The sequence below is a fragment of the Molossus molossus genome, unplaced genomic scaffold (assembly GCF_014108415.1).
Source record: "Molossus molossus isolate mMolMol1 unplaced genomic scaffold, mMolMol1.p scaffold_m16_p_21, whole genome shotgun sequence".
NCBI lineage: Eukaryota > Metazoa > Chordata > Mammalia > Chiroptera > Molossidae > Molossus > Molossus molossus.
This window is the reverse complement of record NW_023425357.1, coordinates 42,665,985-42,688,173: the sequence shown is the minus strand read 5'-3', so window position 1 is coordinate 42,688,173 and position 22,189 is coordinate 42,665,985. Positions and strand designations below refer to the sequence as shown.

At 52.0% G+C, this 22,189-nt stretch overlaps 2 protein-coding genes across 11 annotated transcripts in view; one reads left to right on the top strand and one right to left on the bottom strand.

Moving 5' to 3' along the window:
• Positions 1 to 14,715, top strand: part of CPNE2 (copine 2) — a 43,178-nt gene extending 28,463 nt beyond the window's left edge. For 4 of the 7 annotated variants that reach the window (XM_036274177.1, XM_036274175.1, XM_036274174.1 and 1 more), the window contains 3 exons: positions 3,527 to 3,578; positions 4,846 to 4,979; positions 13,054 to 14,449. In XM_036274177.1, the coding sequence (XP_036130070.1) occupies positions 3,527 to 3,578; positions 4,846 to 4,979; positions 13,054 to 13,485 (618 nt within the window). In that variant the 3' untranslated portion in view covers positions 13,486 to 14,449. Of the gene's footprint in view, positions 1 to 3,526; positions 3,579 to 4,845; positions 4,980 to 6,660; positions 10,346 to 13,053; positions 14,450 to 14,486 lie in introns of those variants that run through there. The other 3 variants (XM_036274179.1, XM_036274176.1, XM_036274180.1) reach the window with 3 other exon arrangements.
• A 5,415-nt stretch (positions 14,716 to 20,130) lies between these two features.
• Positions 20,131 to 22,189, bottom strand: part of PSME3IP1 (proteasome activator subunit 3 interacting protein 1) — a 34,044-nt gene continuing 31,985 nt past the window's right edge. For all 4 annotated transcript variants that reach the window (XM_036275191.1, XM_036275192.1, XM_036275193.1 and 1 more), the window contains one exon: positions 20,131 to 20,681. In XM_036275191.1, coding sequence (XP_036131084.1) covers positions 20,464 to 20,681 — 218 coding nt within the window. In that variant the 3' untranslated portion in view covers positions 20,131 to 20,463. The remainder of the gene's footprint in view (positions 20,682 to 22,189) is intronic.

Below are 22,189 nucleotides of genomic sequence, written 5' to 3'. Positions count from 1 at the left end.
AAGACAGGCAGGGTCATCAAGGCCGAGGTGGGGCAGCATGAGCCAGCGGAGGGCCCTAACTCAGCCTGGGAATATCAAGGAAGGCTTCCTGGAGGAGGCATGGTCTAAGCCAAAAGGGGAAGGGAAAGTAGGAATTCACAGAGTGACTGGGGGTGGCAGTGGGCAGAGAGCGTGGTAGAGAGAACAGCCTGTGCAAAGTCTGGGTGGCAGAGGAAGCAGGGCCAGTTGGAGGAACAGAAGGAAGGGAGGCGTGATGGACTGTCAGTGGAAGATGGGCAGGATGGAAAGATATGAGGCTGGAGGGGTAGGGGGCAAGCCATGCAGGGCCTCAAACGCACATTAAAGAGCAAGAGGGGCCGCTGCGAGTGTTATAATCCAGCCGGCATATTTGAAGGCCCACACTGGCTGCTGAGTGGGGACTGGCTGGGGTGAGGGTGGGCAGGATGGAGGGATGGAGAGAAGGGACGACATTCATTTTACAGGTGAAAGAACAGAGGTTCAAGTGACCTGCCAAGGTCATATTTACAACGGAGGTCTAGATTCCAACTGGGCAAATGGATTCTGAAGTTTATTCTCAGAATCTGCTGCCTCTTCGATGAAAACCCTGGGGGGTGAACACGGGAGGCTTCTAAACCTGCATGTGTCTCAGACGGTGCACCTTCTTGTCCGCTTTGCTGTGCTGCATGCTCTTTCCAGAGTGAGCATTCCCCTCCCACCTCCCCAGGGAGGACGATTTTCACCTAGAACTTCAGAGAGTGGCGATGGGACCTGCTGGCCATCATGTGGTAGGGGCAGGGTCCTGCAGGACCAAAATGGTGCCCAGGGAAAGGGGGCAGGGCGGCTGGTGCTGGTAGGCCCTGCAGGAGCCTGTTGCTAGGACACCAACCAGCTTTCAAAGAACTGGCTCAATGAGATATTCTCTTGCGCAAGATTCCTTGACAATGTCACAGGGCAACTCTGAGAAGACAGGGGCTTGGCCTGGCTGGAGTGCCCGCTGGTGCCCGGAGGAATGCGGAACCAGGCTGGGAGGACAGATAACTCTGTCCCACCTCCCCTTCCAGGCCTGGCCCCTCCTGGCCCCTCAGCCTCCCTCTCATTCTAACTCGCCTTGCTCCTGCCACATGAACCTTCTTTCCTCCCTTCCCACCTAAGCCTGTTGCTCACTTCCACTCACTCCCACACTGCTTCTCAGGGAGAGATCATCCCCTGCCCCACCCCCCTGCGGGCACTGGCCTCACAGAACCATGGTCACTTCTGGATGCGTGGGTTTGCTTGTTTAGTGCCTCCCTCTGGGGCCCAGTGGCCTGAGCAGCCAGAGGCGTTGGTTCTCTGAGGGTGGGGACCTGGAAGGAGCTAGAAGGACCCTCGGACCAGCTGCCTGCCTGGGGCCTTAGTTCCTCCCTGGCCTGGGCAGTGGCTGAAGGACGAAGAAAGTGCTTCCCTGAGGAGATGGTGTGAGGGCTTGACCTTCACACTGAGCCAGAGTTAGATGAAGAGAGAGATTGGGCAGAAGGAAGTCTGGGGTGGGGAGGAACACAGTGTATGACTCTCCCCACTTTACAGATGGGGAAACTGAGGCTTACGGAGGACAGCTCTGAGGTCAGCTCCCTCTGAGCCTCCTTCTACCATCCTGCCCCTGCTGGGGCCACAGTGAATGCGTCTTAAGTAACTCACTGACCAGGGTCCGGGCAGGGCCAGTTGGGGCGAACGAGGACCATTGATTGTCACAGGCCGCAGGGAGTCCCAGGACAAAGACCTGTGGCCAGCCAGTCCCCAGGGGCCCCTAATCGGCTTGGTGTGGCCTCCAGAAAGCTTGTTCTGTTTACTAGCATTTTTCAAGCAAACTAGGCCAACAAGCATGGGAGGGGGCTGTCCATAGGCAGCGTGGACATAGGCATTCCTTGGTCCTCTCTGATCCTGTTTTGCCACCTATGAAAGGGAACTGCCAGAATAGGTAACCCGAGAGGCCTCAGGTTACACTAGCCCCCCCCCCCCCCCCCCCCCCCGAGAGGGGAAAGGAGCGGGGGAATGAAGATGGCTGAGAAAGGGAGATATTAATCCACACTCTCAGAAGGGGCTCTTCCCCCTTGGTCTCTAAAATCTCCTAAAATTTGATTTGTAGGAAATTGTTGGCCCAAGGGAGGCCTGTTTCCTTGGCAACCATTTTCCTCTCTCAGCCCCCTCCACACAAGCCCCCTCTAAATCTCTACAGAGGCTCATGAAGTTGCTATGGCAATGAGGACCTCCAGCCCCTACATCTGGAACCCAGACTGGGGACAGGGTCAAGGGGGCCCCTGGGCAGGGGCAGGGCCTGAGAGGGACATCAGGGGACTGGCTCCATGACAGGCACTTAGAGCCGAAGGAGCAAAGAACAGAACCACCCATTCCCTAGAACAGGCCATCTGCCACCCTCAGGGCTGCGCCAGGGTGAACTCCCCATGGTGAGTCCCTCCCTTCTTGGCACAGGAGGGCTCCCCAAGGTCTGGGGTCCAGCCCCACCTTGAGGCATGAGGACCTGGGCCTCTGGCCTGTTGTGCAGGGGCCTTGGCACCTGGCTTCCCCTCTCTGGGCCTCAGTGTGTTTATTTGTGAAATGGGGACACTGGACTTCCAGCACCTCCACTGTAGTGTCTCGGAGCCACAGCGTCTGGGATGGTTTGTGCCCAGCCTGAAGCTCTCCCGGCCTGGACCTCAAACCCTCCTAATGTAAAACCCTCGGGGCAGGAACACCTTCTGAGGTTAGTGGCTTTATGGAACGGGGGCTGAGGAGGCATCCTGACCTCGGTTCTCGTCCCAGCTCTGCCCTTCAGTAAATGTGAGACCGTGGGAACATTCTAGTACATTGTGTCTCCGTTTCATCATCTAAAAAATGGGGTAAGAACACTGAGTGTTGTAATGAAGGAGGGGGAGGATGACTGCAAAGCCGAACTTGGGGTGTGGCTCACGGTAGGGAAGGGGACTGAGTTGGGTGTTTGGCAGGGGAGGGGGGGGTCCCTCATCTGAACCCTGACCTCTCCTGAGGCCCCAGGTTCTGTGGCCACCCAGTCCTACCTGCAGCCCTGAGCGGGGTCTAATTACTGGTCCCTCTGTTCCTGATTGTCGTGGGTCCAGTGGCATCCAGGAGTGTGCAGGTCACCCTTTGATGAAGGGGAACTCTGGTTATGGCCCCAGCACAGTGAGAGCTGGTGACAAAGGGACATTCCCAGTGCTCCTAGACCCATGGCCCTCAGAGGCATCTCTGCCCCACTCAGGGACTCTCGTGGTGGGGCGGAGCCACAAGCAGCCCTGATCCTGCGGGAGAGATCGGTGATGTGGATGGGTCTGGATGGGCCTCTCTGTGTGGGTCAGACCCAGCAATGGAGGGAAAAGCAGATATGGGGCATCAATAGCCCTGACCTTGGGGAGGGGAGCAGTAAAGAGCCAGAGGGAGTCTGGGCATGGCAGGAGGAAGGGGGTACACCTGGGCCTACCAGGTGGGTGGCCTGGGGCCAGGAGGCTGCCAGCTCAGCATTTTCTCTGTATTTCAGGTCTCCCATGAGTTTGCCATCAACTTCAACCCAACCAACCCCTTCTGCTCAGGTGAGCATCAAGCCTCCCTGCATCTGCCCTGCATTTACACCAGGCCATTCCCCGGGGTGGAGGGAGGGCAAAGTACAGATTTACGTACCTTTTTCCTCTCCCCTCCCCATCACACTTTCTCAAGATGACAGATGGGGAAAGAGTTGGAGGTTGGAGTCAGGCAGTCCTGGATTCAAGGCTAGCTGCTGCCCTTTCCTGGCTGTGTGACCTTGGAGAGATCACTGCACCTCTCTGAGCCTTTGCTTCTCACCTGCCCTAGGGAGTTGTATTGATACCTGCTTAGCTCACCTCACTGTGGTCAGGTGAGAATTCAGGGAAGCATTGACAGAAAGCTCTGGGTAGACCAAGAGGAGGTGAGGGTGGAAAATTACACGCCTGCCTCTCACTTCATGCCAGCTCTCGCTAGGAGGGCCCAGCCCTGTCCCACCTGCTCTGCCTTTCACAGAGAATCTTGGCACCCAAGGGTTGAAGGTTGCCTGGGGAGGGGAAGAGGAAGGGGCAGGCACTCAGCATGGTGTCTGTGTTCACCCCTACCCCAAGGCCTTAGAGGATTTCTGAGCCCCCAGAGTCAGTTAAGAAAGTAATGGAAGAGGAAAAGGAGCTCCAGGTGGGTATGGAAGAGGGTGGTCCCTGCCATCATGGCACTTTTCAGCCTAGGATTTGGCTTGGGTGAGCAATCCGCCTTCCTTGGGGAGCCCCAAAGCCAGGCCTGATTTGTACTTGGAAGGGAAAAGCATCAAGTCACCAACTTAGGGACAATGCTGTGACTCAGAAGCCATCTGTTGGCAAGAAATGTGACCCTGTACTCCTGCTGGGGTCTGTCTGGTTTGGAGCAGGTCTCCAGAGGTGGTTTGTCCAAGCTCATGTTAGTCAATCTCATTTCTGGCTAGAGACCTTCTAGAGAGAACCACAGGGCAGGCAGATATTCTGGGGCCCTGAAGTGTCGTCGCAGGGTTTTCCAAGCCTGCTGGACCCCTTCCTGCCAACTGCCCCAAAGTAGATTATCAGTCTCATGAACAGACAAAGAAATAGGCTCAGAAAGATTATACGTGCTGCAGGTCCCACAGCTAAGAAGTTGCAAAGGCAAGATTTGAACACAGGCCCATCTGACTCCACATTCAGGGCTCTTTATACCACCCTGGCCCTACCCTCTGGGAGCCCCCAGGAGGGACATTTGGGGTAAGCATTAAATGACGCTTGGTCAGCAGTTAGGCAGGTGTGGGGTCAGGGGGGACCAGGCTGATCTAGACTCTTGTCTCCGAGACAGGTGTGGACGGCATCGCCCAGGCATATTCGGCTTGCTTGCCCCACATCCGCTTCTATGGCCCCACCAATTTCTCTCCCATCATCAACCACGTGGCCCGGTTTGCAGCCCAGGCCACACAGCAGCAGACTGCCACGGTGAGTAGGCGGCCACCAGTGTGCATCCTTCCTATCCCAGCCACCCCCATGGGGCTGGTTAGCTGATAGTCTGCCTTCCTTTGTCCTAAAATCCTAGATGCCTCTCTGTGTGGCTCATTTTACCTGCAGACATGATAGAGGGGGTTGGACCAAGCTCAACTTGATTAGTCCTGGCCTCTTAGAGCACAGACCTGAGGAAGACTCAGCTGTTCCATCCATGTGTAGTAGGAAAGAGGGCTGTACTCAGTGGGAGGTGCCTCCCCAGGGCAGAGGGGACAGAGGGAAACCAGGAAGTATGGTCTGTGCAGTTCTAAGGCTGACCCTCCGAGCCACCAAGTTCCAATAGAGTAACCCCTGCCTCAGGCTGAGGAACTGTCTATCCCTGGCCCAGTGCTCAGGGACATGGCTGGAGCCTGGCCTGGTCTGAGGCCACCAGGGCTGCTGCGTGCTTCTGGGATATAGCACACAGCCCCGACCTGGGCATCGACATCCCTGGTCCTCTCCTGACCCAGCCCAGGCCTGATGCTAGCTAGTGTTGGGGTCACCCGCCCCCAGCAGCACCTGCCCTGACTCTGCTATATGAGTTGGGGGGGTCTCACCACTTGCCCCAGGGGCAGTGCAGTAACACTTCCCAGGCAGTAACCCTGGGGTGGTGGGACCTGGATTGGGACTGAGGAGACTGGGGTCCAATTCTCACCTGACCCCAGACTCCTCCACAAGCCCCTGCCCCTCCCTGGGCTTCCTTCTCCTCTGAAAGGAAGGGGTCACTGCATGAGTACTGAAGTCCCTTCTAGACTGTTCTTTCACTCTGCCTCCAAAGTACTACCCGGAATTCACCCGCTTCCCCATTGCCACGGCCACCATCACCCTTCACTGAACCAGGCGGCCAACCCTCACCACTTTTGCTTCGAGTATCCGTTCAGTGCTGGAGGGCCTTTTTATTTTATTTTATTTAATTAATTTATTTATTTATTTTTATCCTCACCAGAGGACATTTTGGCATTTATCTTCAGATAGAGCAGGAGAGAAGGGGGGAAGAGAGAGAGAGAAAGAAACATCGATGTGAGAGAGATACATCAAGTGGTTGCCACCCACACGACCCCAACTGGAGTAGGGACAAACTGTAATCCACGTACATGTCCTTAGCAGGAACCGAACCCAGGACTCTCTGGTCCACGGGCCAATGTTCTAACCACTGAGCCAAACTGGCCAGGGCAATTTTTATTTATTCATTTATTTTACACAGTTTTTCTTAATTGTTTATTTATCAAAAGAAACAATTCCATAGCTCAAATATTTATGTTTGATAGTCCAGGAACACAGGTCAGATAAACTTCTATGGAATTCAACCCCCTAAAATTATTTTTTTTTAAATTTTAATTGAGTTTGGAGAGAAGAGGGAGAGAGAGAGAGAAACGTCAATCCCCTCCTGTGTGCACCCCAACTGGGCATCGAACCCACAATCTGGGTATATGTCCTTACCGGAAATCAAACCACAACCTTTCGGTGTACAGGATGACACTCCAACCAACTAAGCCACACCGGCCATGGCCCAGAGAAATTCTTTACATTCCAAGATCACTTTGCACTCTGAAAGATACCAGCCTCCCTCACCTCCTCAAATCTTCCTTGGAATCATAGTTTCCGTAGAAATCTGCATCTGCCTTCTTTTTTGATTTAGCCACAGCAAACTTCTAGAAAGCTGCAACTTCCAGGGACACAGTGATGGCTCCACAGTATGAAATCGCAGACCCTAGGCCAGAAGGCCAGGCATCTGAGGTCTTGTCAGAGTACTGGAAGGCATGATAGCAAATCCTCCTCGACACCATCTTTCTGATGGAGGAATGAATGACGCCCAGCAGCACGCAGGTGCAGAGACAGGACTGGAGGGTCTATTTAATCTCTTCCTCAGAGGCCCCCTTTCTGTCCCTCAAACACACCAGCCTTGCTCTCCCTGCAGTGCTTTTGCCTGCCGTCTCCTCTGCCTGGCCAGCTCTGTCCCATCCCTCAGTGTCCCCTCACATGCCATCCCCCAGCAGCCTTCCTTGACCATCCCTGTCTCTTGCATTCTCTGTTTTTTTCCCGTCTGGACTCTGACAACAGTGGTGATATTTCCTTCCTTCACATACTCGTCTCCACGACTACTATGCATCTCCGCTTGGACTCTGGTCCCACAGGATGGGCTGTTTGCATGGTCACTGTCATCCCCCACTGGTCTATGGCAGGCACGCACTGTGCTCTAGAACATGTGGATTTAATTCAGGTCTGTGGGCTGTGCACTGTGCAGGGAGGTAGGAGGAGGTGACTCATCCAGGTCCTCTCCCAAAGGGAAAGAAACCTGGTCCCATTGGAACTGCCCAGAGGAAGCAGGCACCTACTTGGTCACTAGGGAGGTGGATGATGTTGGCTGGCACAGATTGGAGGGGGAGATTATGAAAGAGGACTCCAGGGCTGGCCTGGGGAGGGAAGATAGCAGGACATGGTCTGATTATTGGGAGGCAGCAGAGGGTCTGAGGAAGGGGACCCTGGAGTCAGCCTGCCAGAGTTTGAATCCTGCCCTTACCTCTTCCCCGCTGAGTGATATGAGCAAGTCATTTAACCTCTTTGAGCCTCAGTTTCATCATTTGTACAACCCGAATACTAACAGGGCCTACTTTGAAGGGGTGGTGGTAGAATTAAATGAGATAATGCAATACCTGGCACCCAAAACACCTGAAGGATGAGAAAGGATAGGTGGCAACAAGTTCCCGGAAGAGACCCATCCAGCAGGGACCAGGGACAGGCAGGAGGGAGGTCAGTGCATGAGGGTTGGTGGTAAAGAAAGGCAGTCCTGGTCTTTTCTGCTGCAGGGGACATGATCTGCTCTAGTCCCTGCCCTGCCGTGGCAGCTGAGGGCCAGAGACAAGCCCCTTCTGAGCTCTGAGCTCGTTTCCTTTATGAAATGGGAGAAGGAAAGCTGCAGGGGTGCCTGAGCCTCTGGGGCAACCTGAATGGGACAGTTTGTGGAAGGCCTGGGAGTGGCTTTTCGTAAAATCCTGGGGGTTTGGGCTGGAATTGTTTGGATGCCTGCAGCCAGCCAGCCATTGTCCCGCCCAGTCTATTATCCGCCTGAGCCAGCTTTCAAAGGACTGGAAAAAAAAGACCTGCATTCTTGTTTAAGGGGAAAAACCATAAGATGGGACTAAGAATGAAGCCAGCATCTTTCCAGAGCCCTTTCACCTGCTGAGACCTGATAGGACTGGGCAGGAGGTGGGTTTGGGGGAGAGGTAGGCCCCTGCTAGCTAGATCCTAGGTCTCCAGGGGGCCTGGGGCCTGGGGAAGTCCAGGAAGGGGTCTTTGTGTTCTGGGGAACTACTGAGGGCCCCCAGAAGGAAGAACTTGGCCCTTTCTGTGAACAAGTCTGAATCCTGACCAGTCCTAATTCTCTCAGAACCCCAGCCACTTTATCATGACTTGGTCCTCCCAACCTGGGGAGGCAGCTTCCTCCTGTCCCCCACCCCAGCTCCGGCCATCTCCAGACATCTCTGGACTGCAGAAGTGGGGCCAGGGCCCCTCTCACACCAAGAATAGATACTGATAGGTCTCCATCTCCTGCCTGTACTGTCCCACATCTTACCTTGCACCAAATGTGGGGCAGGTGGGCTGTCTGATGGTTCAGCCCCAAGCTCCGGAGACCTATAATCCTGGTTCATACCCCAGCTCCCCCACTTCATGGCTGTGTGACCCAGGGCAAGTTGCTCAAGCTCTCTGAACTTGTTTCCTCACCTGAACAATGTGGATGATGGAACAGCAAGCACTTGCCTAATAGAAGCATGGTGAGGATTCAACCAAATTAGCACATAAATTGCTCAGTGCAGTGCCTAACACACAAGTGCTCGATGAATATGAGTGGCTGAATCTTCTGTGCACACCTTTTGGGCCAGCATTTGGTGATGGGGAGCACAGTAAGGTCCAAGGCACAAGAAAATAATTGATGGATTAACTGATGCTTTTATATAGCCACTTTTGGGGAAATACTTGGTGTGGATTCACCCTCCCTGTTCTCAGACATATGCACATGCATGCACACCCACGTACAGGAAATAGAGAGCAGGTGGTAGGAAGCATCTCTCTAGGCAGGGCTGCACTCTACATTCATTGATACGACACATCTTTACCAAGAATATTTCTGTGCGGTACTGGGGGAAACCGTAATGCACAAGATACGACCTCTGTCCTCCCAGAGCTTGAGCCTAGAGGAGAGCCGTGCCCGGAAGCAGCAGCTGTGATGACAGAAGTACAGTCATAAAGGTGGCACCTAACCCAGACAGAGGGCTCAGGGAAGGCTTCTTGGAAAAGCATGTGTGAACGTGTGTGCGTGTGGAGCATCCCAGGCAGAGGGAACAGCATATGCAAAGGCCTGGAGGCACGGTGCATGGGCATAACTGAAGGAAAGAGTGTGGTGTGAGAGGGCTGAGTGGGGGTTAGGTGAGGTTGAAAGGTAAGCCAGCTCCCAAAGGGCCATGGAAGCCAGTGAGGAATCTGGATTTGCCCTTGAGGATAGAGAGGAACCACCAAAGGGGTTCTGGTGGGGTCAGGAGACTCCTATCATGGGGCCTTCATTATTCCCTTTGCTCTGGCCCATAAGACTCGGGCCATCTTGTCCATGGCCCATTTCTGGTTGGTCTCCTGGGTGTCTGGTGTTCCAGTGGAGGGGGAGCTGGGAAGCAGCCAGGACCCTGGGAATTTCCCCCTTTCCACTCCTGTCCCCAGGGTCTTCAGCAACCAACTTCTCAGAAATACATCAGGGAGTGAGTGCAACTTCCCCAGACTGCCTGGAACTATTGTGGTCAAGTCAACTTCTTATTAATCAAGTCACAACATTAAATGGATTAGTGGCTATTTACAGTCCTAGAAACCTGACGAACCTCTCGTAAAGGCAAAAGACGCAAGGAGATCCTTGACATGTGCTAGGAGTTTGGGTTTGGGGTTTGCCCTGACAGTGATGGACAGTTTCTCGAGCACAGACAAGGTGCCAGGCCCATGAGATGGAGACGAGGGTACAAGGGACGACCCTGAGGATCGGTCAGGGCTTGGGGGTAGAGAGGAATGTCCTAAGGAGGAGCCTCCCCTCCCCCGCCCCCAGTGGACAATGCTGGCAGTGGAGGCAGAGCTCAGGACTGGGGAGGGTCTTCACATCTGCTTAGGACGAAGTAGGAGACACTCAGATGTTGTGGCTGGGAAGGGTATGCCAGGCAGAAGGAAGTAAATCAAGAAAGGCTCACACAGAGGTGGGAAATCAGGGCAGAGAGTAGACCAGGACTGTCTGTGGGGACAGCAGAGCCCCTTCCCACCTCCTCCTGCCTGATTCCGCCCTTTCTTCTCCCCTTCCACAGACCCCTTCCCACGTTCCTTCTGAACTGTCTTGGGGTGGGGGTGGGGGGGTGGAGCTGTGGACCCCTGGGATTGCAATGAATTTTAGAGGCTCCTGGACAACCTTGGCTCTGTCCACGATTGGCAAGGAGCCCAGGACTTCCCTTGCCAAAGCTGATGACCTCAAGCTGAGGAAAAACATGAGTGTGGGCATTGTGACTAACTGGTTGGCACACAGGATCAAGGGTTAAAGTCCACTACCATGGTTCTGAACCCTGCCCTGGGCTGCTATCTTGGACTTTCTGGCCTCCTGGCAGGGGTGCTGGGTGAGAGGGTGCAGGCCCCACTACCGGAGAGACAATTGCAGGCAAAGGAAGATGCTATAGAAAGAGCCCCAACTTTGGAGTCAGCTAAGCTCGGTTTAGAATTGAGATACCCATCCCAGCCGGGAGGCCTTAAGTCACTGAACCTCACTCAGCCCACCTTCTCTCTAAAAGGAGAATCACAGTGTGAGGGGGCCAGGGAGGGCCTGTGTGGTAGTGTTAACAGGGACTTGTTCACCCTGTTAGTTGATGCCCATGGTCCTGCAGCAACCCAGGCCCTGCCTGTGCCAAACTCCCTGGGGAGAAAGGTTCCACAGCTCTGAGGGAAGCTCAGGCCCCCATGCTCCAAGTCCCCAGTACGGACTTGTGGCTGATAGAAGAGGGAAGGTCAACAGGGCCTGGAGGGGTGGGTGGGTGGGTGGGAGGCTGTCTGGGCTGGGAGGGGCTTGGAAGCCAGTCCCACCCATTCTTTTCCTTCCTCATTGCCAGGCTTCTCAGTGCCTTGCTTCCTGCCAGCTTAGGTGCCCTGGAATATTTATGGTGGGGTGGAAGACCCCACTTAGGGAAGGGGCTGCTGAGATGATGGGCTATGGGGACACAAGGGTCTGGATGCAACAGCCCTCCACTGCAAGGATTCAGACTGCCATCTCCATAGCAACAGGTATCCCCAGCCAAGGGATTGATCTCTTTCTTAAAGGCACAGTGCAGGAGCCAGCCTACTGCTGCCAGGAGCCGGGTTAGGATGGTGGGGTCCATGCCTCTATGTGACTCACCCCCACTACCTTCCACAGTTTGTGCTTGGGGGACAGGCAGGAGAGCAAGGCATCCTAGGGGGCTGAATTTGTATCCCCTGTATGTTCCTCAGGGAGCAAACAGGTGAGAAGGTGGTCAAATGCTGAACTGGGGGCTGACATGGGCTTAACCTCCATGACCTTGACTGGTCTGGGCCCCGTTTCCTTTCCTGAGATTCAGGGTCAGAGTAGAAGGCAAAAGCTCTAAACAGAATATTAGGGTCACAGGGCTCTTCTATTTTGGGGGAAAACTGAGTTCCCCCAGAAAGGGGCGAGAGGGTGCTAAGGACAGAGCCAAGTTGAAAACAAAGTATCAGCCAGCTTGGAACCCCAGGGCTTCCGGCCACAGATCATCCAGTGAGGTTTCCTGAGCTCCGCCAGCCCCACCTTCGAAGTTCACACTATGGCCACCTCTTACCCACACTAATTATTCAATATTTTACTTAAATAACTTTATTATTATTTTTTAATCCTCACCTGAGGATATTTTTTCCATTTTTGTTCAGATAGAGAAGGAGGGAGAGAGAGGCACATTGATGTGAGAGAGGCACATTGACTGGTTGCCTCCCGCGCAACCCCAACCAGGGCCGGGGACGAACTGCAACCGAGGTACGTGCCCTTGACCGTAATTGAACCCAAGACTCGTTGGTCCACAGGCCAACACTCTAACCGCTGAGCCAGACTGGCCATGGCTTAAAAAACTTTATAAAGAAATTTTATAACCCATTTTAAGTGAATCATTATCCCTTACCAGAGAATAACAATAAAAATAAATATATAAGAAACTACAATGATCTTAAAGTCTAGCTAAACTATTGTCCCCTGAAGCTCTGAGCTCCCTGCCTTCTTTGTTACTAAGGAAGGCTAGCGATGGTAGAGAGGCATTAAAGACACACTAGCACCACACTGAGACTGCTCCTAGGTAGTTTGTAGAATTGAAAGACTACTGCAAAACTAGCACCCTTCCCACTGTGACTAGATGCTGTGTCTGGTATATAGCCCCACGAGTCCCAGAGTCCCAGAGGCACTGGCCTGGATGACCAGCTTAGCTCCTGTGGGGTGTCTGAGTCCAGCTGTGCTCACAGGGGATGAGCAGGCACACAGGTATCCATGTGCAGGTGGACAGAGGAGAGGCTGCTCCTGGGGTGTCAGCCACAGTGGTCTTCCTGGCCAGCCAAGGGCCTGCCTGCCTGCCTGCCAGGAATGTGGCTGTCAATTTGTGAAAAACTGCTGCCACAAGGCAAGTATGTTCTCTTTGAGGTGCTTGGGGGACAGGCCACTCCCACTTTGCCGATGAAGAAACCAAGGCACAGAGAGTTAAGTCAGACCCACAATGTAGCGACTGGCAGAGTCCTGGAGTCCTAGGCTCTGGGCTGGGCAGGAGAACCGGGGCAATTGATGCTCTGGCTGAAACTTAGTCAGGGTTTAAACAGACAAGAGGCCTGCAGGGGCCATGGTGCTGTGGTAGGTGGCTCGGATTTGACTACAGCCGGGGAAGAAGAGTCACCTCCCCAGGGGTCAGAGGGCTTTGAGGGGTTGGGATGGGAGGGAGGGGGAAGTTACCAGGGGCCTTAGGGCCCTGCTGAGTGCCCACTGACCTCCCTGCAGCAATACTTCATCCTCCTCATCATCACGGATGGTGTCATCAGTGACATGGAGGAGACACGACATGCCGTGGTGCAGGCTTCCAAGCTGCCCATGTCCATCATCATTGTGGGTGTGGGCAACGCTGACTTCGCTGCCATGGAGTTTCTGGATGGGGACAGCCGCACACTGCGCTCTCACACTGGGGAGGAGGCAGCCCGAGACATCGTGCAGTTTGTGCCCTTTCGAGAGTTCCGAAACGTGAGTATGGGCAGGCTGGGGAGGGGGCATCACAGGGCCCCAAGAACCATAGTAATCAGGATGGTCTTGGGACTGTCCGCCCAGTCCCAGGCTCCTCTAGCCTCAGCTCCATTGACTGAGCACTTCTTGAGGGCCTACTGTGTGCCCAGCACCATGCCAGGCCCTGCCCTCCAGCAAGACCATGTAATAGGGTGAGCATTGGCTTCGGACTGAAGCTCCTGGCAGGGTTTCCTGGTAACCAGAAGTCAGTTATCTGTGTGAGGCAAAGATTTCAGGAGACAGAGGGGCAAGAACAAAGGCCTAGAGGTAAGAAAGAGGCTTTCCTCATCCTCACCCCTTACCCAGACTCTTCACTTCACATGGAAAACCAGGCCCATCTTAGGATGACCTCTCTACCCTAAGGGCCTCCGCAGGAAGGACTGGCTCCTGGAAGTGACTCTGGTCCTGTTTGCTGGGGACCTCAAGTTTGCCCACAGGAGGCCGTGGTTGGCTTCCTGATTGCTGTCCTGGAAGCTGGGCCCATGAGGAGTCCAGGAAGGAGCACAGCCTCTCAGATGCCACCTCTGTACTGCCAGCCTGGGGCCTTGACCTCTTTGGGCCTCAGCTCTCTCAGCCATTGGGCCCCTCTAGGTGCTCTGGCTCACCAAGTCCCAGCAAGAACTGACCACTCTGTTTTGTACCCAGTGTTCCTCACATCTCTGCCCAGTACCCTCTGGGGCATTACATATCTGAGGACAAATGCGGGGCATCGGCCATCATTCACACGTGCCGACATTGACTGAATACCTCCCCGTGCCTGGCCTGTGGCTGGGCATTCAGCAATGAACCAGACAGTCACGGCCCATTTATACCAGCCAAGGTGCCTGGGAAATGTCTACCAGATGAGTAGACTGTGCAGCAGCTCCCCTTCCTAGGGTTCTTGACCCCAAAATCCCCCACAAATTCTTCCTAATATGTGACTCCCAGGCATCCCAACTGCTCCAGGTAAGAGTTACACTTAACCAAAAGGAAGGTACTGCTGATGGTGGGATTTCAGGCATGGACAGGGATGAGGGACATGTTTTAGGCAGCCCTGGCACTCAACTAATTTGTCCTCCAGGGACATCTTCTGCAGCTCTCTGGGAATGGTGACCCTCACAACTCCCTTTCAGTAACCCTCATTCTCTCCTCTCTAAACCCCACCCTCCACCCTGCAGGCAGCAAAAGAGACCTTGGCCAAAGCTGTGCTGGCGGAACTGCCTCAACAAGTTGTGCAGTATTTCAAGCATAAAAACCTGCCCCCCACCAACTCAGAGCCAGCCTGAGCACCCGCCCGCACACCCGCCCCAAGGCACCCGCCCAGCAGCAGCATGCAGGCTGGGCTTCCCACCCTCCCCCAGGAACATGCACGCTCACCCTGCTTCCTTATGGGTGTGGCCTTTTTTTTTTTTTAAAAAAAAAAAACAAAACCCACCAATCCACTTGTTTATTTTTTACAATGGGACCTCCACCCCCAACTTCCCCCAGCCCAGCTGGACTTCCTTTGTTTGGAGTCTACTGATGATGCTTCCAGGCCAAACCAGCTTCCTTTCCTCCTGTCCCTGCCACTCCTGAGTATTGAATGTACTTTGTATAATTTTCGTGGAATTATTATTGTTATTAAAGAGAATAAAATTTTTACAATCATAACTAGCTGCGACTCTGTGAGGACTATGTCCCCGGTGCACACTCTCTGTCACAGCCCACACCTAATTCCTGCTCTGTTTTCAATGCTGTGATCGTGCTCTATCTGTAATACTCAGGGTAATAAAGGAGTCTCAGACATCCCTGTGTCAGCTCCTTCCTCAGCTGGTACCCGATGGGCTCACTGATCTGGGAAATGAACATGGAACCCCTTTGCCCCAGCAAGCCTGTGAGGGCGGTGTCATCACTTCTATTTGGGGACATGCATTCCACAAGAACAGTAATACTTCTGTTAAACTGGCACAGAACCTGGCACAATGTACATGCTCAATAAATACTTGTGGATGAATAGAATGCACAGGCATTTCTGGAGTCCCGAATGTTGGCCCAGCCAACACCACGTGGTCACCACCCCTTCTTCCTCTTGGTCCACTCTGTCCTGTGTCCCCACCCACCTCACACGCACACAGAACAGCAGTGACTGCCACCCATCTGCTGTCCTTCCAGGTCTCCCAGACACAGGGGTCTGCCCTGTGGTCTGCCCTGTCCCTGCTGACAGCAGCCACTTGTTACTCCTGCATGCCCCTCGCTGGGCCCAGGCCCAACTTCATGAAACCAGCCAGGAGACCACTCTGAAACCCCAGCCACCCGCAGTTCTCTCCTCTCTTCCATGTAACACATCTTGCTCTCTTACCCACCTTCCCCTGGGAGCTCCAGGCAGAGGTTTGTGTGTAACCAGTAACTGACATTTATATTAAATACTGTTTCCCACTCTGTGTTTAAGTACTTTACAGGCACAATCTTTCTTTTCTTTTAATCCTCACCTGAGGACACTTCCAATGAGTAGGAGGGAGAGACAGAGAGAAACATCGATGTAAGAGACATACTGATTGAACAGCAACTCAGGTATGTGTGCCCTTGATCAAAATCGAACCCAAGACCCTTTGGTCCGCGGGCCAACACTCTGCCAAACTGGCCAGAGCTACAGGCATAATCTCGATGAACCTCCCAATAGCCCGTTTATGATCATTTCAGAGATGTGGAAACAAGCAGAAAAGCTAATCCAATTGATGAGAGGCAGAGCCAGATCTTAGTCCAGGTCTAGCAGACTGCAGAGCCCACACTGTCCACTGCACTGAATGTCCTCCCTCACCCCTAGAGGGTCTTCTGCTCAAGTTGGTAATAAGTTTGCTCTTCCTCTCTACTGAAACTGGGAAGTCACTCACCTTGACCTACTCTCCCAGGTAATTCTTACTAGTAGCCTGTTACACCTGGGCGGTGCATCCGGAAGGTTCCTACCTACGGGTGCCTGGTAGCCTTAGAAGCCAGTGTTTAACTGGTGGAAGCGAGTAAAGGATATCTTCATCCTAAGTTTTCTTTTTTTTTTTTCCATCCTAAGTTTTCAACGCATCTGCTGATTCTGTCGCCACCAAAAGTCAACTAAAATATCCTTTAGGGACACCTTCATTTCTCCTGAGGCTGCAGGACTGCATGGAGCCCTGATTCCCCCAAGGACCTTGGGGAAATCACAGCAAGGTCTCCTTCTTGTTTTTCTGGAGGGGCTTAAGATGACAGCTGAGCCATATACCCACGGCCAGGACACTGAAGCCAAGGAACCGCGTGTGCCTGAGCAATTAACATTTAGCTAAGAGGGAAGCACAGAGAACAAACTGGTGGTTGGAGCTCTGATGACCATATCTGACCACTCATCCTGTCAGTGTTCTAGCTACAACTGAGGAATGTCAGCAGGATGCGTAAACCTGCCACAAATCATCACTAACGGAAGCTCCGACACCCCACCAAGAAACGGGGGAGGCCAATCGTAATGGTACTAACGAGTTCTTCCTATTTACTAAGCGCTGTGTGTCAGATACCATGCCAAGTATCTAAGCTAGATTACCTATCACTCTCGCTAGGAAGATGGTGTCATTATTCTTACTTACTGAGGAGGAAACTGAGGCCCAGAGAGGTTAAGGACCTTGCTCAAGCGACCCAACTAGTGAATGTCTGGCTCCAAGCTCAGAGCCACTAGGGTCTACCCACGGAAGGTGGAACCAGGCCAAGCTCCCAGGGAGAAGCAGGGCAAGCATCTTAGGTAAATGAAGTTTCTCTCTTGGGTGGAAATGAGGCAGCCAGAGAGAGGAACCTATGAGATAAGGCGGCCAGAAGAGCCGAACCTTTGATTGAGGTGAAGAGGAATAGAAAAGCCAGGGACAAGCCTGAGTCGCCTCTAGTCAGGAGCTTTCAGTCTAGAGTGCTCCTGGAAAAGTTCAAGCACCCTCCTCAAGCCGCTGAACTTGAAAGCCAGCTGTCTCCTCTCAGATGCCGGGGCAGCAGACATTAATGGGTCACCCAGCCACCTCGTTAGGTCCAGTCACATCAGCCTCCCTGCTCTACATAGATGGAAACGGATGCTTTGAACGTCATGCTCCCCTTGTCCCAGCCCAGGTGGGTGACAGGGCCAAAGGTAGAGAGGGCACAGTGTGACACAAACTAGATAATTCAAACAGAGCCAGCAGTAGGATTCCTCACAGATGCGCTTTCTCCCTCACAAAGTTCAAGAGTTGTAAGAATATTGCCACTCAGGACAATGTAAGCACGTTTAAAAAAGTCCACCCTGAACTTTGTTTTCATCCTTTATGACCTAGTTATAAAATCCCAGTTCTCTATTAAGGCAGGAGTACTACATTTTATGGTTTAAAGCAGTGTTTCCTTTCAGCCCTGTTTTCTATTCTTTTTTGTTGTTGTTAATACTCACCCGAGGATATTTTTTCATTGATTTATTTTTTGAGAGAGACTGGAAAGGAGAGAGGGAGAGAGGGAGGGAGGAAGGGAGAAAGGGAAGGAGGAAAGGAGAAAGGGAGGGAGGGAGAGAGAAGAAAGGGAGGGAGGGGGGAGAGAGAGAGAGAAAGAGAGAATTGGTTGCCTCCTGCATGACCCTGGCCGGGGCCAGGGATTGAATCAGCAACTCAGGTATGTGCCCTTGACCAGAACTGAACTCAAGACCCTTCAATCCATGGGCCAATGCTTTAACTGCTGAGCCAAACTGGCCAGGGCTATTTTTTCTATCCTTTGGGTTTAAACCACATGGTCTACATTGGATGCTTTCCAAGGCCACTTCCTCTATTGGACAGATCAGGTCCTGCTTTGCTATTCATGATTTCTACAGAACGTGTTTCAGTCCCAACACGATATACTAATAGACACAACAGAACACAATGAAGTGATTACCTGTGATTCTCAATCTCGCCTGAGACACCACGAACAGAAATCTGAAGAGCCTCAGCCTTCAATATAATCTAGCTATGGTAGATCGGGAGGGAGTTGGAAGCGCAGATTCAGAATAGGAAAAGCAAGATCTTGTTATTAGCCTTCAAGATAAGTATGTTTTTTGTTTTTTTTTATCCTCACCCGAGGATATTTTTCCATTTTTTGTACAGATAGAGTGGGAGGGGGAGAGAGAGAGAGAGAAACATCGACGTGAAGGGACACATCGAGTGGCTGCCACCCGCACGACCAACCAGGGCCGGGGACAAACTGCAACCGAAGTACATGCCCTTAGTGGGAACCGAACCCGGGTCTCTCTGGACTGCAGGCCGACGCTCTAACCGCTGAGCCAAACTGGCCAGGGCAAGATAAGTATGTTTTAAATTCCTGCAATCCTTTGTCAACTTATTCCAACATCAACAGATGACATGAGGTAAAGTAATGGCCTCTAAAACAGTCAGACCCCACAAAGGGGGTGACTTTGATTCCTCAGCCTGCCTCCTGAAATGATGCGAGGTTGCTCTGGGGACATTCTGTAATCACAGCAGCACAATCGCAGGAACAATGACGCAGAGAAGTAGAAGGTGTCTACAGTTTTACCTAAGCACCTTGTTTGTTAGAATGGAGTTAATGTGCTATACTGACAGGAACAATTAGCACAGAGTAGTTCTGAAAAGAAGAATCACAAGGCATCAGTTATGGGTGAAGGGAAGTCACCATCTGCCAATGGGCACCAGAATGTCACTGCATTAGAAAGGGAAAAGGAGTGGGTTGGATGAGATCCAGAGGCCTCTCCGCCCACATTAAAACTGAGCAGCTTCTCTGCCTGCCAGCATCACAGTGTCAACACATCGTGTGTCTCTGTCTCACACCCAAGGAAGTAAAAACAATTGACATGGGAACACGGGAAGAAAGAGCCACACAGACCCATTCTCCTGAAGCAGGGAGACCTGAGTTTTTTTTAAGCCCATGACTACCTCTGTCCTTGAGGTCTCCCTCCCTAAGGGAGAGCCCCTGACCCCCTCTATGAGACACAGAGGTGGAGCGATACCTCTACCTCTTGACTGCTCACAGCCTCAGAGCTGCTCTTTGTGGGAAGGGAAAGAGCAGGAGGGGCAGCAGATAAAAGAGGAGGAAAGAGTCCGGCCGGTGTGGCTCAGCAGCTGAGCATCAACCCAAGAGGTCGCTGGTTGGATTCGCGGTCAGAGCACATGCCCAGGTTGTCGGCCCAATCCCCAGTGGGGGCAAGCAGGAGGCAGCCAATGGATGTTCTCTCTCACTAATGTTTCTATCTCTCTCCCTCTCATTTCTTCTCTTTCTAAAATCAATAAAGGAAAAAAAAAAATAGAAGAGAAGGAAAGAACTAGGGCAGCAACTTTAAGCTAGAAACAGTATCATAGTTGGAATCCTCCACTATAAAGGTATTAACAGAGTACAGAGTATAGTCAGAATACGCAGGTGTGTCCCACTGATTTGCAATATTAAGAACCCAGGAGCTGCCAAAACTGTCATCTCATCCATATACTACTAGCACTTTTGATTTCTGGCTCTGATGAAATAAGGCCTATAATCTGCTTCTCTCAGGTTTAGTCTTAAATGGGATTAGATAAAGGGAGGAAGACTGTTTTCTGAGAGTAAGGAAACACTTCACAGTGAATGATGAGTGTGAAGTGACACGCCCTGCAGATGTAGTTTTTCATCTTAGTCACAACATCAAGAACTGGTCAGTTCCAGGGGATGCGCCAGTTCATTACCCGGACCAGTTCTCTCCGCCTGCATCTCCACAATGCAGTACAACCGAACAATGTGTTCGTCTAGAATAGAATGTTTAAAATAATACCTGTCCAAGAATGGTCCTTGCTTCTCTGTGCTGTTCATAAAGGAAAAAAAAAAACACAAAAAAAAGCAACATAATACAAACAAACCCTGTGCAAGCCAGCTGTCCTGTCTTCCCAGGGCATTTTTAGTGGAGTTTCTGCCGGGCCCTGGCCCCCACCCCAACACATCAGTGAGGAATGAGGCAGTGGGACAGGTGTGGGCATCTGCACTGGAGAGGAAAGAGAAACCAAACACAAGTCGGGCCACAGGTGGATGCTGGCACATTTTTAGATGAGGTTAAAAATGTCACGGTGTGCACAGGAAACAGGCAAAAAAGTTTTCTGAGGGAGGTAATGCCTGGAGGCAGATGAACCATCCATCTGGTCTACTCTTGGGGAGGAGCTCCCTGAGGTAAGGACACAGAAGCTAGGGGGCCTCAAGAAAGGTGTTGGTTCGGAAGATGGAGGAGACGATCTTGCCGGTGGCGTTGATGGTGCCTTCGCTGTCGGAGCTGGACTCAGAGTCGCTGCTCCCAGAGTAGGCGCCCAAGCCTGGGAGGATGCCGATACAGACTGCAGCAGAGGGGCAGTGGATGGAGGGACCACTCAGGGACGTGCTTCCAAGGGACACACAGGACGGGGCTTCTGCAAAGAAGGAGGGAGGACTTTAACTTCATCACCCTCTTCCAAAGTTATGGTCTCCTTTCCATGTACCAGCCACTGTGCTGAGGGCTTTACATGGAAGCCTCAGAACCACCTGTGGAGGCAACACTGTCATCCTCACTGTACAGCTGTGCTTCTCCTTCACAATCGAGAAAACAGAAGCCACAGTCAGAGAACATTTAAGACCATGCAGAATGTCACCAAGTAGGCTGAAGCTCTTCTGTCCCATGACACCCATAGTTACGCTGTCACCTTAGTGACAGAAAGCCTCAACCTAGAAAATAGGACTAAGAGGTTAAAGGATAAGTGAACTCCACTCCACTCCTCCTTCCTTCTAAATGTTTCCAGCCTCATTTAGTCACTATAACATCCTGACATGAAAGTATTATCCCTCATTTTACTGATGTGGGAAGTCAAATAATCTGCTACGGTTAAAGGCCACTTAGAATAGAAAATGTTAGACTAAATCTGAATCAAAAAGTAATGTACTAAAATGATTCCTGAGCTCTTACTGCAGAGTAAGGGTTGGAGTTTAGACTTCATTGTCTCAGGCAGATAAGCATATTATCTAGGGTTCTGTCTTAAGAAACCCCTAACTAACAGTTCATATGCACATGAAAAGGATGCATGGTTCCAAGTATATAAAATCAGGAGTAAGCAAGAAATACTCTGAGAAACTAAAAGAGATTTCAAATGGCCGGGACACAAGAGTTCAGAAGCTAAGTATATTTGCTTGTCTTACTGGAAGTTCTAACAGAGAAAAAAGCTCTTAAGATAGGCAGAGTTAAAACATGGAGATGTAGCCCGGCCAGTGTGGCTCAGTGGATTGAGCATCCTCCCATGGACTGAGAGGCTTCGGTTCGATTCCAGGTTGCATGCTTGATCCCCAGTAGGGGGCGTTCAGGAGGCAGTCAATCGATGTTTCTCTCTCACATCATGTTTCTGCCTTTCTCTCTAAAAAAATCAATAAGAAAATATTAAAAAAAAAACAACAAAAAACATGGAGATGTAGAAAACTGAAATGAGAGCTGACAGTGACTGCAGAGATGGCCCTAATAAGGCTGCAAGAAAGGAGAGGCAGCCTGGCCGGTGTGGCTCAGTGGTTGAGCATCAACCCATGCATTCGATTCCCAGTCAGGGCATATGCCCAGGTTGTGGGCCAAATCCCCAGTGGGGGGCATGCAGGAGGTGGCCAACTGACGTTCTCTCTCATAGATGTTTCTATCTCTCTCTCCCTCTCCCTTTTCTCTCTAAAAATCGATAAAGAAAAAAAATTAAAAAAAAAAAGGAGAGGCAAACATTTGCAACAACTATCACACAACTAATTTCTTTAAGATATAAGGAGTCCCACCCTGGCTGGTTTGGCTCAGCAGTTGGAATGTCGGCCTGTGGACCAATGAGTCACAAGTTCGATTCCAGTCAAGGGCATGTACCTTGGTTGCAGTTCGTCCCTGGCCCTGGTCGGAGGTCGTGCAGGGATCGTGCAGGAG